The sequence below is a fragment of the Siphateles boraxobius genome, unplaced genomic scaffold (assembly GCF_051911475.1).
Source record: "Siphateles boraxobius isolate OS27281-9 unplaced genomic scaffold, OSU_SipBor_1 52, whole genome shotgun sequence".
In the NCBI taxonomy this organism is placed as follows: domain Eukaryota; kingdom Metazoa; phylum Chordata; class Actinopteri; order Cypriniformes; family Leuciscidae; genus Siphateles; species Siphateles boraxobius.
The window spans coordinates 1,515,966-1,532,669 of record NW_027509164.1 but is presented as its reverse complement, the minus strand read 5'-3'; the positions used below and the strand labels follow the sequence as shown (position 1 = coordinate 1,532,669).

The following is a 16,704-nucleotide window of genomic DNA, read 5'->3' as shown; positions in this document are numbered from 1 at the left end:
TCGCCATCATAAATGTCCCTGAGTACGTTCTCTGATGTTGCTCTTGTAAATCTCAAATTGAGTGAATTTCTGAAGTTGTCATTTTCAAGGAATGACTTAACCTGTAAATCAACTGGTAAAGTTACAAAGTAACTCTGACTTTTCAGATCTTTGGTACTGTTTGTCTTGTTACAGTGTGAACACACATAGTGTTTCCTCTGATTATTGTTTTTATGACTTGCAAGATATGACTGACAGAATGTACAAAGGAAATGAAGTTCTGTTCTCTGACTGAAGTGTGTGAACACCTTACTAAGCATGTGCTTACTGGCTGGCAGTACTGTTTTAGAGAAAACAAAATTAATCAGTTTCAAAAGGTCAAGTAGTGCAGCAAATGATAAATTGTGCCTTAGTGTGAATGTTATGAGCAGCAGGAGGAGTTCAGCCTTTGTAATTGAGAGAAATCTGCATACTGGGACATTTAGATTTTCATCAAATTTTGGACCAGTATCATGTGCAAATGACTGGCTTTCTTCTCCATCATGTTCCTCAACATCACTGCCTTCATCACTTTCATCGGCTTCAGTGACTTCCCCATCACTTGCCGTTTCACTGTCACCATCTACACAGTTTCCTTCCTCCAATTCCATTACTTCTCCGTCGCTTGCTTCGTTTGTCTCACTTTCTTCCTCATTATGTACTTCAGTGCCATTTACACTATTTCTGTCCTCTAGTTCAGGGTGATCATTGTTAGATGGTCCAGGTCTTATAGCTCCATTGTTGGAGCTATAAGTGTTTGATCTAAATTTTGTTGTCCTTGGCAACAGATAAGTAGTATCTGGCTCCAGGTACTGCTTATACCTCTTCATTTTAGTCCCTCTGTTGTTGTCCTTAAACTCTGTTAAACAATGTAACGTTAAGATTGCAATTATCCTACAATATTAAACAGAATAGCTAGTAGACTTTTCACTCACCACCATGAGTCTCTGTAAATAGTGAGAATAGCCTTTGTGGACCTCTAGTATCTGTCAGAAATAGCATATGCTAGCGCCATCTAACGGTCAACTTCTGTCAAAAAATATTAATTAATAAAAGTTAATTAAATACAATCGGAAAAATTTGGGAGGAATATAAGAGTAACAGATTGTTTTTGTCACTTACATTGTGGAGCTTTAATTCACTTGAAAAAAAAAAACCTGAATGTGCATATCCATGCGCAACTACTGCGCGTATCCATGGACAATTACTGCGCGTATCCATGGACAACTACTGCGCGACCCACAAAGTGTCGCGCGCATATGCACGTCACGTATTTAACGGTAACTTTTCGAATCGGCTTCTATCAGATACGGAGAAGGCTTCAGATATCTGCGTTTTTAATACAAAATGTTTGCATATGTACATTATTTAGACGATGGAGTTAAAGGCGTTGTTAATGTTAAAGACATTAAGCACTTTGACCCAAAAAATACTACGGATTTCTCGTCTCACACTTACTGGATCCTGCAGAAAGGACGCTTCATAAAAGGACAGATTCTGTTGATGAAAGGTAGGCCTAAATCTTTCAATTTACAGTACTATATCTATAAATATGCTTAATAAACAGCTTACAAAACTGAGGACGTTTTTGTGACATCTGTGAACCAGATAACTTAATGAAAAGCGCTAATAACATGTTAACGTTAACCTGTAGTTGTTACCTAGCTCATTGTATCTTAATAACCTAATGTATTTATTTTTTAAGATCCTAAACAATATGATTTGATATCAAATTAGTTAATTTAAATGCTTTTTCAATTTTATTTTCTGCCAGTATAATACCAGGTGACCATTCCAGTTAGATATTAAAGTAAAAGAAAAAAGGTCATTTTAATTTATGAATCAAACTAAATCTAGAGTAAAAATGGATGTTTTCATTAGTGTAATTCTAGACTGAAAATAAACAAGTACTTAGTAAGAAGAAAGCTATTCCCATATTCCAGAAACTTGTGAGGAAATTGAAAATGTGCTGGCAACTGGGAAAAGGATTCGAGTGCCAAAGCTGCTTGATAAAAGTCCACCAGAGAACAAAACGTCAGAAAGGAAGGAAGCTAAGGATAATGCTGTAAGTAACATGAAAAGACTGCACGATGAACTCAATTCATTGAATAATTTAAATACCTCTTACTTGTGTTAGTTGTATTTTCAGGCAGCCCAGAAGGCAAGCATTGAGGAAGGAAAGCAGACATTTCTGATGGACATTTTAAAAAAGAGACAAGCCTTCAAAAGGAAGCAACCACTATTTCCTCCTCATTCTACACCTAAAAGAGGAAAAAATATTGTAGATGATGAGATAACAACAAGTGAGAGTGAGGATGAACTAATTCCAAAATCAAAATTTGATGAGCTTGAGAACCGATACAAATCTCTAACTCGGAAATATCAAGAAGCTATTGCTGAAGGGAAGGAACTGAGGAAATTAAATGCTGAGCTTCAAACATGTTTAGTAGCCAAAATTCTTTCTGGTAATTATTAATATTATAATTAGTAGCATTATCAATGTATTATTATTATTTTTTTTTACACATACATAATATTTGAGACTATGTTCCAGGAAGCAACACATCTCCAGCCTCCATCCCAGACCTTCCAGTGACAACTGGTAAGATTTTGTGCACCATAATAACAACAACAACAATAATAATAATAATAAAGATTACATTTACAAATAACCTGGTCAACTTATTTTAAAACTATTACATTTAAAAAATCTAAAAATTAAAATCTAATTTTATTGCCTTCTCTAATTCCAGTGCTCTTAAAAACTTGCACTGTTTGATATTTTCAAGTTTGCAGATTTTTTTGTGTATATTGAATATTGTGATGCATTTTTTTTTGTTTAAAGATTACAGGGAATTACTCAATGAACTGAAAAAGGTCAAATTTATTTTCTGCAGTATGTTGAGAGATCATTTTTTGCATTTGTGGGTACATTATATCTTTCAGGTTGCAACACCACCACAGCCACTACAGCTCTTCCAAAGACAACTGGTAGGATTGGCTTCTAAAAACATTCCCACCACACCAAGGCACTTACTGAATGCATTTGTGTCTGCTAAGGATGATTTTACACATATGTAATGTTTGAAAATTGCTTGTATTTTCCTAATTTGTCAAAGTTATTTTGGATAAAAGTCCGTGAAATACAGGTACAGGCCTCATTTACAAATAACCTGGTTAACTTATTTAAAAACTATTACATTTATAAAATCTAATTTTATTGCCTTCTCTAATTCCAGTGCTCTTAAAAACTTGCACTGTTTGTTATTCATAAGTTTGCAGATTTTTTGTGTATATTGAATATTGTGATGCATTTTTGTTTCATTTAATGCCTCAGAGAGCAGCCCCCCCATACGGAAATGTAATATATGACCTATATGTCCCTATATCGCAAGTGACGCTGTCATATATGCTAAATATATGACAATATATTGCTATCACATATATACCTATCTCTAGATATATGTTGATATAGGTCTATAACATATATAAATGTGCCATATTAAATGAGTATATTGACATATATTATTATTATGTATATGATTATTATTTATATAATACTGTATGTTTTGAACATATATGTCACCAATGTTTAATTTATATATGCCAAACTATTTAAACATACATATATTTTACATGCCTATGGTTTTCTTATTCATTCCTTGTTTTCCTTATTTGCAAAGTTTGAACTTTTATCAAGTCTACACTTTTATCAAGTCTACACATCAACATTTCATTTCAATTTCTAACCCATTTTTGAATCTTTATAAATAAAATGTATTTATTTTACCTCTTCTTAATCGGCTCATAAAAACAAAAAGAACACTACACAAATTCTATTTGAAAAAATACATTTTATTTGTTTTTCATCAATGGCCATACATAAATATATATATGTAAGAAAGTACATACATGCACTACATATGCAAATGCATACAGAATAATATACAGTTGTGTTTTGTTTTCAAATAATCTAGGGTCCCTAATTGAATTACTCTAATTTATGCAGCTATGTAAACCTGGGTTCTCCACTAGCATTCAAAGAAAATAAACTTTTGGTTCTTTCAACAAAGCTTGGCAGAGCTGCAAAAAGTGATGTCACTGATGCCTGACATAATAAAAAAAAAATTAAACTGTTACTTCATAATAGTTCAGAAAAGTCATAATGTAATCACATTGGTGCTGTTCTAAAGGCATGTACACACATTTGTGTTCAATTGCTGAGGCATGTACAGCAGTTAGGTGAGACAGCACCTTATTGACTGGATGAAAGTGTAGAGGATTTTGAACACAAGCAGAAAAGCTGTGCTTCCCCTCGTCAAAAAAGCGACCAATAGCATAACAAGTTCTGCCATTTCCTACATCTGTCACTATGAACGTTTTAACCGAGAAGAATGTGTTGTCAGTTTTTAAACGAACTACACTTGAATTCCTCTTCTTTGAACGGTGCTATGCCTGGGAATGAACAATCGCACCATCGACAAACACTCGATTATAATATTCTACAACCTGCTTCTCTACCCGATCACCAACACTATGCAAAGCAATGTAGTCATCATGTGCCATAATTTTTTTCTTGGGTGGTCCAAAAGCTGTAACTCCCAAACACCTCACTGCATGCTTTCGCTCTCGTTTTCCCCTCAATAACTGACCAAGAACAGCACTACACTCTGAGGAAGGATTTTTCAGTGTTTGACTGGCATACAGTGGAAGTGCTTTTTTCATCCAGAAAAGTTTACATATTTGGATGGGCACAGACTGGGTGCTTTTCACCATTTCGATCAACTCCATGTTATAGGCCTCAAATTGAAAGGCAGAATGGGTCCATAATGGCCCCCAATTCTGGACACTTCTAGAAAGATGAAGGCAGAGGTGAACATTGTAGCTGACATTGCCTATACCATAAAGGGGCTCCATCTCAGATACAAACTGATGAAGAAGGTCCTGTGCTTCTAAAAGCTGCTGAGGTGAAATCGATTTGTTTAGCAGCAAAGCTATGCCACTCGCAAATTTCAGCCAATGATTAAGGTATCTCTCAGGTAGAATTCCCTTAAGAATGGAGATACTGTAGTAAAGTAGCCACATCAGCCATTCATGGGCTTTCCAGTAATGTCTTTCTTTTATGGATCGAGGTGTTCTGGAGACATTACTTGGGGGCTTTATTTTTAACAGTAGTTTGTCAATTTGTGGTATGGACCTGCCTAAGTACCAAGGAGATTGGTGGTTTTCAGAGTTACACCATAGCGAAGTGATAGATCTTGTAACTCCAAGGAGGACACTGTGCATGTAATCAGGGACACATCCCTCAATTATATCAAATCCAGGTAAAAGGGACAACACCGAAGGTCCTTTCACACCTGCTGAAGGTGTGCCTGTCTCAACAGCCCTCGTTACTAGCTCCAAAGTCTGACTTTGACATCTAAGTTCTATGTTTTCCTCAAATGGGTAAACCCTGGCCCTTCCCCGACCACGTTCGACAAGTGTTCCCTTCTGAAGACAAAAAGAACATCCAAACTCCCCATTGAACTGCTTAAAGTTCTGTAGGAGTGGACGGGCAACAGAATCGCTTACAAGTATTAAAGCATATACTTTGCTGGTACCACGTACACCATCAGATGTAACCCAATCAAAGCCACGCTCATGTAGATCAGTGCACTCATTCACAAATGGGTCGAGATAGATGTTCATCGGGGGCTTTTTAGGTCCAAACCACAATGCTGTTAACATGATATGGTCAGATCTCAGTTCGGGAGGTAGTTCATTTAAAGTGCACAACAGGGGCCATATGGACTGTGAAGAGGATTTGAATAAAGGTACACCATCACAACTAAAGGTGATTGAAAAGCTGGGGCAATCATTTAGAGGTGTGAAGGTTTTAAAGGTCTTTTTATAGAGCAGACCATCACATACATCAATCAAGTGACCATTTACGTCATCCTTGTTATTGACGGTCAATTGCGAAAACTTGTGTTGTTCAATAATATTTCGTAGTTGTGCTTCTAGAGGGAGAACAATAAAAAAGTTTCCTGATTTCACATGCTCCTTTGCATCAACTTGTTTGCCGCAAATTCTGCAACCTACTTTTTCATCTTTTGTTTCCATTAAGACCATACAATCTGAACAGAAATGCTTGATAATAATATAGTCCTTATAATCAGTTATGTTTTTGTAGAAGAGATGTTTAGTAGTTGACACTGAGTGTTTACCGGTGATAGCATTTATGACTTGAAGCGTGTCTTCTAGTGCTTCATCAGTCAAACCATGTTTTAATTTAAGAGCTAGGAGGAGCAACTCATGCTCTTTTCTTTTTTGTTCATGTAGTGCTTTCTCACTGTATTCTGACACTGTCCATAAAGGAGATACATGGCTTTCATTGCTAGGTGTTTTCTCCATAATTTCATTCTCTGTAATGTCTTCACCATGTTGAATGTCATCACTGGCATCACTTGATTCTTCTTGGTAGTCAGCCATTTTCTGTTTCTCATGGAAGAGTACCTATACAAAAGGGATTCATTTAAAAACATCAGTTAAAACCTGAAAGCATAACAGAAAATTTAATGTTTGTATGGCACCGTATCCTTACCTGCACATTATTTCCTTCCACTTTATTGTGTAGGATGCTTGAACCATGAGGGGTAGTTGACTCTTTTGCAACTTGTTGCTGAAAGTTAAAGTCAACAAATCAATTCTCAAACATAAATACAAGTCGTCAGGCCATGATACTACACATAAGGCAGGGCTCCAGACAGTAGCGGAGTGGCAATCGGGAGAGTCGGGAGTTTTCCCGGTGGTCCGGTAGTGTTTCGAGGCCGCGAGGGCCGGTCTGATAAAATGTATTTATTGCAAGTTCGCCATGCACACCTTGGGCCCAAGCGAGGGGAAGAAAACATTTACATTTTCTAACGGAGCATATATTTGCAATAAGTGCCCAAAAAGACGCCCGTTACGCAATAGCTACAGTGGCGTAGGTCGTAGAGTTTGAGGTGCTTGAAAGCAGCATTTGATGCACTCGACGCGAGTTCGAATCGGCCTTTTGCCGAACTCTCTCTTCTCCCTTTTCCCAACACATATGTAAAGATGTAAAATGTATAACCTAACATTAAGGTCTCTAGCGTTATATTTTGCCAACAAACTAAAATTGAAACCATGATATGGCTTTGTGCCTTTATAAAACACAAGACACAAGACTTTCAGAATAGCATCCTGTTTGTGCTGCGTGATTACTTTGCTCACGCGATCATCATGGTCATCTGGGGTTTTCACCTAAATAAAAGCTCAAGGGTTTATTTCTTGCAAGTGAAGAAATTAGGACAAAAGTATTTTAATTTTCCTATATTATAGTGTAATGTAGGCTAAAATATACTTTTGAAATACTCATTTTCATTTATATAGTACATTTATAGGCTAAATGGATTTTACGTCATAGGAATAATTATATAAATCATTATTACATTATTATAATAATTGTTTGGCATCCTAAAACACCATTGATAATGTAATGCAGACTGAGACTCTCATAACTAAAAAGATGTACGAGCCCTCTTTATTGTCCTGGTACAAATCAATGCTTTTTCTTTGTTCAACGAGCAGTGCATGGGTTGAAGCTCTTAATTTTGATCTCTCAGAGAGCACGAGATTGATGCATTTAACCTTAAAATGTACAACATTTTCTTGCGGGGGAGCATGCCCCCGAACCCCCCTGGAGGCACAGAGGTCCACCCAACATAGTTTTACAAATTTCTATTGGAAAGAACGTCCATTTATGAACTTTACTCCAGCATAGTACAAAAAAAGTTCCTTTTAAATCAGTAAAACTGTGAATGCTATATTAAATTCCTGCCGGCGACGAGGGCCAGTGTGTCGCGGAAATGTCTACGAAATTTCCCGGTAGATTTTTGGGTCCCACTCCGCCCCTGGCTCCAGACTAACTTATTAAGAGCACTGTAGCCCTTACCAAAAAAGTTTAGGAACACAAGCAGAAAATTTAGGGACACACCTTAAATCAACCATCAACACAGTTTTTCATTTTTAAATATTAAATAAATATACAAAGGAGTAGTTCACTTTTAAAAAAAACTTCTGCTGATAGTTTACTCACCCCCATGTCATCCAAGATATCCATGTCATTCTTTCTTCAGTCGAAAAGAAATTAAGGTTTTTGATGAAAACATTCCAGGATTTTCTCCATATAATGGACAATGGGAACCAAACGGTTCAAGGTCCAAAAGACAGGTTCAGGGCAAACTGCAAACTGTTCAAAGGGCTTTAAACGATTTCAGTAGATGAATAAGGGTCTTATCAAGCGAATCGATTGCTCATTGAAAAAAAAAAAAAGTTTTATAAGCTCAAATGCCTGCCTTGCTCTGTTCTGTGATGCGCGTTCGTTGCTCTCCTGTTCGAACTCGTTTATCAAAATGAACGAATCTTTTTTCGTGTCATTTGGTTCATTCAACGAACGAGTTGACTCGGGAAAAGATTTGTTCATTTTGATGAACGAGTTCGAATAGGAGAGTCACGAACGCGCATCACACCCTAACCCTAATCCTAACAGAGCAAGGCGAGCATTTGAGCTTATAAAACTTAAACTTTGTTATTTTGTTTTTAAATGAGCGACCGTTTCGCTTGATAAGACCCTTATTCATCGTCTGGAATCGTTTAAAGCCCTTTGAACAGTTTGCAGTTTGCACTGAAACTGTCTTTTGGACCTTGAACTGTCTTTTGGACCTTGAACCGTTTGGTTCCAAATGAAGTCCATTACATGGAGACAAAATGCTGGAATGTTTTCATCAAAAACCTTAATTTCTTTTCGACTGAAGAAAGAAAGACATGGACATCTTGGATGACATGGGGGTGAATAAATTATCAACAATTGTTTTTAAAAGTGAACTACTCCTTTAACATACATTACAATGCGCAGTTATATTTTAAGTTCCCAGGGCTCCAGACTAACACTTGAGGGCAGCAGCACCAGAGCCACCCAGTTTTACAGAAAGTATTTGGTAGCACTGGGGGCTGACGATAAATTACCGAGCTTGAGTTTAGATACAATTAACTTTATTATCATTCATAATGTCTTAATATTAATTCAAATCAAAACGATTGAAAATGTAAATTAGAGAGTGGAAATACTAAAGCGCTCCTCTGTAGCCACTGTTACAACTGTAATTTACTGTTTTTTTTATTTAAGTGAGTTAGTTTTCCTACATCTTGAAACTTTTAGTTTTATAAATGGGGGCTGTCCTTGAAGGGTGAACAAATAATGTTTTGCTTAAATCCCTTTATAGCTTCTTCATTCATGGTTCACGTTTCTCCTGGTTTGCACGTCAGCGCTGTTTGATTTGATATGTACATTTTATAACAGAGAACTCTGCACCAAATCTGAATGCTCCTCACTAGCAGCGATATTATTAATTCTGTGGCAAATTCAATGTATTTCTTCACTGAATCTCATAGCACTGTGTTGTAACGGTGTCGCGTGATTGAAACCGGCTCACTAGACATGTGCCGGTATTCGGTAATGCGATAAATCGCGGTAATGAATATGCACGATATTGTTATCGCGGGGACTTCGAAATACCGTGAAAAATAATAGATCCGAATTTAGATTTTTAGAACGCGCATCAGCTTATTTTCCATCAACCGCTTAAAAAAACAATGCGTATATGCTGCGCAAAACACGTCCGCACTTTGATGTAAACAATCCCCACATCACATGTATAAGCACTGTGTGAATGCAGTGTGCACTCTAGTCTAATGTAAACAATCCTCACATGGAGAAGAAGCACGGCGGAAGGAGGAACGCTGCCGACTATTTATCCCCCGCATGGCTGCCAACTCTCACGCATTCAGCAGCTTGAGACTCACGCAATTGACACTTTCACACGGTCTCGCGCCACACATCCATTTTCTCACGCAGAGAAAAATCGCGGAGCAAAGAGGACACTGACACCGACAGACTAGACAGAGCAGGTTACTTTTGATATGAAAAAAATATCAGCTCTCAGGTTTTATAACGAAATTCAGACAATAAATACTGTTTTGGTGCTTGTAAATGTGACGTGACAGATCGCGCGCCTCAGATCAAGTAAACCGATCATCTGTTACTTTTTATTAAAGATACAGTACAACCCACCGAAAGGTATGCGTACTTTCGATCAATCAGTGTTTTTCAACCACGGAAAGAGGTCAATAACACTGCAGGAGAACAATTATGTCACAGAGCGTTACATTTACCTCAGGAAAGCCATTTAATGTTAGTTGACTATAAGAAAATAGCTATAGAGAGGAGTATTTTGCTAAATATGTGCACTATATTACATATTTTAATATATGTTTACTTGTCATTATATAATTGTTATTATAATGAAAATTATGGCATATTACATTTTTATATTTATATTATTATTATATTTATATTGTATGCATTATATTTAATTTCTCTCTGTATGTTTACAGCATTATGTGAGATATATTTTTTCTTGAGAAACATTTAAATGCAGGCTATCTACTGTAGCCTACCTAATATTTATCCAAATGAGTCAATATTGAATCAAGATTGAAATTAAATCCAAGAATTTAATTGAAATCATGAAAATTGTGTTAAGCAATAATACAAACAGTAGCCTCAGTAACCATGTAAACATTATAACATGTTGTCACTAAAAAATAAAATTAATGTTTTGACAATCACAATTACACATTGTGATGCAAGTTTTTTTTAGATACCCCCAATCCGTCTGTTTCTCTTGTGCAATTAAAATATCGTGATAATACCGTATACCGTGATGAAAGCTCAATCAATTAATCGCAGCATGAAAATTTGATACCGGCACATGCCTACGGCTCACGACTCAAGTAGCTTGTGACGCTGCGCAGTCTATTATTGGCCGGATAGATAATTTGTCCATGAAGCACAAATGACTAACGCAGCTTCGATCCGCTTTAATTTCGTTTGTTGATAGTGGGAAAAGCTGTGGTCATGCTAGCGCAACCTTATCAAAAACTTGGTCGCATCAGCAGGAATGGTGGCAAAATGCGATCATTTGGTCGCAGTCTGGACCCCTGACATAAGTTAATTTGAAAATCAACTTTTTTTATGTATACTCATGCATACACAAACATGTACTGCATGTATATTCTGTACAAATTCTCCTTACTTTCAAGGATCCATCAGGTGCATCCAGATCATCTTGTCTGTCATCAACTTCTGTAAAAACCTGAAAAGAAAAATATTTTCTTTTAGATGTATTCTATAAGAATGAATAAACCTTTACAGATCAGGTTATAAGAAAATTTAAGATTAGATATTATGTAGCTGTGGGAAGAGGGTTATATTGTGAGAAGAAAAACAACTGGAGTGCTGTAAAAATGAAAAAATACTACAGTTCATATAATTGTTTTGATAATATAACTGATGATTTGTGGGTTTTGGCAAAGAACACATCACTTCACATTGACAGGCTAGATCAACTTCCTTCACAATGCAGCATCAACATTCTCAAAAAGTATATGTTAATCAACACATTTTTTGTTTTACGCCATTTTAACACATTGTGTGACACATTGTGTTAATTGTGCATTCAAATTAATAATAGGGCAACACAAGTTGAGTTTAAAGTAACATTAAATGTGTTGTCTATAACACAGTGTTGATAAAAAGGGTGACTAAAGGGTGTTGTGACTAAAGGGTCCATATGTTGATCATTTGTTCTGACAGTGCATGTATATGCATTTTCCTTGCCTGCAAGGACTCATCAGGTGCATCCAGATCATCTGGTTTTTCATCAACATCTGCTAAAACCTGGAAAAAAAATATTTAAAAGAATAAAAAAAAACGTTACATATAATTTACAGGTTGTAAAGATATTATGTAGCTGTGGGAAGGGGGTTATTTTTAGCTCAATGTCAGTAGACTGTCTCCTCTAAATGTATGGAAAGTTTTTGTTGCATTTGAGGAGATAGTGGAAAATGGGTCTTTTGGGAAATTAAAGTTTTTTAAATGAATTCTGAGTTGTGTAAGTCACCTAAACCAACCTTATATTATCTTAATCGTTGATTTGTTGTCTAAAACATAACATCACTTTGAAACATCAGAAACTCCTATTATGTGGGCTTGAAAAACATTTTCCTCCAGCTGAGTTAGTTACAGTAACCGTGTTACAACCAAGCCTTCAAGTGTATAACAAACTAAAACCATAGAAATTCCATTAATCAAAATAAGTTAAGTACAATATCAAGGGAACTATTTGACAATTATGATTTTTTTTTGTCATAACTGTGCTGCACTTTCTCTGTAGATGTATCCAACCACACTAGAAGGATGGTGACATGTAGATGAGATAGGGATGGATGGATAAATGATTGGGTATCTAATATATCTATTATAGACAGATGCTCAATAACCATCTTCAGTAAATGTCTGTATGTTTTGTCTTTTACAATTAATCCCACCCACGGGTTAAGTTGTACAGTAATGTTTGTACTCCGGTCACCTTTAGTGTAATTGAATGAGAATAGTAGGTTCTGGAAACAAGCTTTAAATGTTAAATTGTAACAGATTTGTATGTTGCCTGTGTAAAAATCTGTTTATAAAATGGTCAGTTCTGGTTCTTGATTTAGATTGGTTGAGGCATGTTCTAAGCAGTAATAAAACACCCTGTAACCCACTACTGACTGCATTGCACAAGCATCACTGCTCTACTGCATGAGTTGCTTGGCAACCACTTTGTTGTTTCTGAGGAACTACTTTGTTTGGCAAAGCACTAATATTTTTTAATAATATCATTCCTGTCATTTTATTTGCGTTGCATTTCATGAAATCTTGCTATGTATATTAAATTTCAAAATCGTCTTTTCTGTATATCTAAATATGTTTAGTGAAAGGTAAAACTTCCGAAATCTCTGTGTAAACAATGAGTGACATACACACGCAAGCGATCACTTCCGGCGCATGCGCAGACCGAAGCGCCCGTGCCTTCAGATCAGTTAGACATGGCTGTGGTTACACGAGGTAAAACGATATATAAATACTGTTCGTTTTCTCACACAAACCACTCGTTTCGTGTCTTAGGCCATCAATGTGTACTTACATTAACGAGTCATTAAATCATGTTTAATTTGGACTTCTCTGTGCATGCTCTTTGAGGTGGTGACCGTAGACCTGCATTATATGACTGACAGACAAGAACGGTTTGACCTAAAAATATCAAAATTGAAAATACTGTGGAAACAAAGACACCTGCATCTTGGATGCCCTTGAGGTAAGCTAAAACATATCAAAAATTAATTTCAAAGTGAACTATCCCTTTAAGCAAGTTTACAGTAATTTTATAACAGCTAAGGGTGTTTTACTCTTCTTCGCATCATGCCTAACACATCTTAGCTGTTATATTTTCACTGTAAACCATGACTTCACTAGGCTTACTGCTTTATAAATCAAACTCAAATATCTTTAATGTAATTACCCAAAATGCCCCACTCCCCCCCTATACAGCCAACAGTAGAAAGCACTTAATCCAGGATCAAGCTCATTGGACATAATTTTTTTTGTAACAATTGTTTTCATTATTTTTCCTCACCTGACTGGATGTCTTTACAGTGCTGATGGTCACAACTGGATTCTGGTCTTCTGAAGTCTGATTCTGCTGTGTTGCAATATACATATTTTGTTTTATTGAAAATGTATTGCATTTTTTTAGCGGGATAAATAATCACTTTACTTCAAGCAATACTTTGTAACATTTATGAATAACGACAGAAGTATAACCTACAACACATAAGAGACTAATCTGTAATTAAAATTCTCCATACCTGCGAAGTATCGCTCATGTGCTTGATACGCATGTTGAACAAAGCTGGGTCTTGCTGAAAGGCAAATAAAAATAACATTGTGACTAAAGTAATACCCAAGACATACAACAAAAATGATTTACCATAAATTCCAAAGAGAAAAATCGAAATTTGGACAACCATCAGAGTAATTGACGTTTAAATGTTAAAAAGCTTATTGTGGCAATAGAGCATTCAAAAAGAATCTAAAGTTTGGAAATAGAATTCAAACAACTAGACATAGGAGTTAAAACAATAGCCTATTGATACCTGTGAAGCGTTTCCATTCAAGTATGTGCAGTGAGTTACTCTATTCAAGTGTGAAGTCATTAATGAAGGGAGAGTTTTATTTAACAGTGTCAAAGTTAATAACTACAACAACATGAACAAGTGTATAAATGTGAACCTGGGAAAACCCATCTTAAGTATTTTTTTGTGTCTTGCTGTTTACATGAATTAATTTGACAATGGTATAAAACACACAAAAAACGAATACAACACGGTGTTTTTGGGCATGCTTGTTTAGGACAACTGCAACAGTTAAATGCAAATTACATAGATGGAGGAGATAGGTATTTGGGTTTTGCATATGTCCGACTGCTTTGTATTTTTATCTTAATTAACAAGCTAATAGAAAACCCATATTTTCATACACAGTTTTTAAACTCCTATTTAATAATTTCATTATGCAGTGTTCATTAAGCAAATTTAAGTGTGGTATTGTAATTAAATACATAGCAAGATTTGGTTAAAGGATTAGTTCACTTTAAAATAAATAAATAAATAAATAAACCTTTTGCTGATAATTTACTCACCCCCATGTCATAATTAAGAAATTAAGGTTTTGATGAAAACGTTCCAGGATTTTTCTCCATATAGTCAAGCCAAGTCAAGTATATTTGTATAGCGCTTTTCACAATACAGATTGTATCAAAGCAGCTTCTCATTATTAAATAATAACGACGTCCACTTTTGGTAATGCTGATCAATAGAATTATTGATTGATTAAATTAAAACTGAATATTCCCAATATATTATATAACATAATGGACTTCAATGGGTAAACGACACCAGACGATGAATAAGGGTTTTATCTAGCTAAACCATCGGTCATTTAAAAGATAAATAAATAGAGTTTAAGTTTTATAAGCACAAATGCTCGGCTTGCTCTGTTCTGTAATGTGCGTTATTGCATATTACGTGACGTCACGAACGTGCTTCACAGAAAAGAGCAAGGCGAGCATTTGCTTATAAAACTTAAACTTTATTTATTTATTTTTTAAATGAGCGATGGTTTCACTAGATTAGTCATCGTCTGGTATCGTTTAAAGCCCTTTGAAGCTGCACTGAAACTGTCATTTGGACCTAGAACCGTTTGGACCCCATTGAAGTGCATTATATGGAGAAAATACTGGAATGATTTCATCAAAAAACGTAATTTCTTTTCGACTGAAGAAAGAAAGACATGGACATCAACATGGGGATGAGTAAATTTAAAGTTTTTTTTAAAAGTGAACTACCCCTTTAAGACGACTTCAAAAGCGGTCTTGAAAAACAAGATGGTGCCAAAATAATGTGTGCCAGAATGCAGCACAGTCTAATAATCGGATCCTCAACGTTATCTGTGGTCTTTAATCCTTACCTGTAACACATCAACAGCATTTTTAGGTCCACGGGTTCGTCTACGAAGCAAAAATCAAGAGTTATAGAAGAAAAGTGTTTGACCATAAAAAAAATATACATATAATAAAAGTGTTGTATTGGTTACATGGATGATGCTTTTAAAGCTTAATAATTTTGACACTCAAATTATTTAAATCACTTAAATTAATAAGGTGTGATTTTCCCAAATTCCTAATCTGATGACCATACTATTAAACTACAGAGAAAGAAAACCCCATAGCTTTAGCCTAACACTGTTCTAATTATTCAAACTGTTCATTTTTATATTACTTTGTATTAATATTACTTTGCAATATGATTCCATCGTGATACATTTCTTAAATATTATGTAGATTATAAATAAAATAATATTAGGCTATAGCCATTTTGCACAGGCCCAAGTCCCTCCGCTATCGGCATTGGGTAATAATCTTGATACAATTTAACATTACATACCTTTTCCAGCGATGCAGTGTTGTTCGTGGAACGCATTTGTTCTCCGAGAGATACTTCTTGTACTTCATCTCATATCACTGTAGCAAAAGGTGACTGCGCGAACCGACGTAGATGGTCTTTGGAAGCTCGGGTTCAAATTCATCGAGTAATCATGGCAGAACAACACACCTGTTTGAACTGTAACGCTCAAGCGCTGCGGGAAATCAAAGTACCGCGATTGCAGACTGACTCTCGTGATACTTTCTTGACATAAGTCGATTGGTTTGCGCGCCTCTGGGGTTGCGTAACAACGCGAGAACTCGAATTGACTCGAAGTTCTAATTCACTTAATTACAATTTAGTCATCAAATTTTTTTCTTTAAGACTGTTCATAAATGTTTCAAGTCAACATAAGGGCTATGTTTATGCAACCAGCCCCTGGAATAACAACCCATACGCCAGAAGTGTTTTGTTGTTTGTTTTAAATTAGCATTAATCTTTGACGCCCATCCAGACTAGATTGTTTTTTTTTTCAAGATTTATTCTTATACCAAAGAAATAAAATACGACAGTACAATAATACATTTCAGCATATACAAATACTTAAGTAGGCTACATATAAGTACAAATACATAAAACTAAAGTACAAGGAGCATTGTGTTGAAATTACATTATTAGGAAAAGCATTGTATTGGTATGATTATATTTGCAACCTTTTAATTTTGGGGAAAACATTAGCCTCAAACCTTAGCTTTAATACAT

The 16,704-nt window shown here is 35.7% G+C and overlaps 2 protein-coding genes across 2 annotated transcripts; one reads left to right on the top strand and one right to left on the bottom strand.

The window, feature by feature from the left end:
• Window positions 1–1,268: 1,268 nt before the first annotated feature.
• Window positions 1,269–3,390, top strand: LOC143713544 (uncharacterized). Its single transcript, XM_077204868.1, has 6 exons — window positions 1,269–1,528; window positions 1,962–2,083; window positions 2,168–2,483; window positions 2,573–2,620; window positions 2,965–3,009; window positions 3,356–3,390. Exons 1-6 carry the CDS (start codon window positions 1,366–1,368, stop codon window positions 3,388–3,390), a joined length of 729 nt encoding a protein of 242 aa, XP_077060983.1. The 5' UTR covers window positions 1,269–1,365.
• Window positions 3,391–5,455: 2,065 nt separating this feature from the next.
• On the bottom strand, window positions 5,456–16,120 carry LOC143713543 (uncharacterized). The gene is made up of 9 exons (XM_077204867.1): window positions 15,964–16,120; window positions 15,488–15,527; window positions 13,828–13,881; window positions 13,596–13,661; window positions 11,759–11,818; window positions 11,175–11,234; window positions 6,602–6,679; window positions 5,619–6,513; window positions 5,456–5,508 (listed from the first exon to the last, which is right to left on the bottom strand). The coding sequence occupies exons 1-9, from the start codon at window positions 16,029–16,031 to the stop codon at window positions 5,456–5,458; spliced, it is 1,374 nt and encodes a 457-aa protein (XP_077060982.1). The 5' UTR covers window positions 16,032–16,120.
• Window positions 16,121–16,704: the final 584 nt, after the last annotated feature.

Excerpts from the sequence above, each read along its gene's own strand:
- LOC143713543 (XM_077204867.1), bottom strand. The coding sequence starts at position 16,031 with ATGAAGTACAAGAAGTATCTCTCGGAGAACAAATGCGTTCCACGAACA. Across the intron at positions 6,680-11,174 it reads CACCTGATGGATCCTTGAAA|CAACAAGTTGCAAAAGAGTC; the intron begins GTAAGGAGAATT and ends TTTAACTTTCAG. Across the intron at positions 6,514-6,601 it reads TGGAAGGAAATAATGTGCAG|GTACTCTTCCATGAGAAACA; the intron begins GTAAGGATACGG and ends CCTTTTGTATAG.
- LOC143713544 (XM_077204868.1), top strand. The coding sequence starts at position 1,366 with ATGTTTGCATATGTACATTATTTAGACGATGGAGTTAAAGGCGTTGTT. Across the intron at positions 2,084-2,167 it reads AGGAAGCTAAGGATAATGCT|GCAGCCCAGAAGGCAAGCAT; the intron begins GTAAGTAACATG and ends TTGTATTTTCAG. Across the intron at positions 3,010-3,355 it reads AGCTCTTCCAAAGACAACTG|AGAGCAGCCCCCCCATACGG; the intron begins GTAGGATTGGCT and ends TTAATGCCTCAG.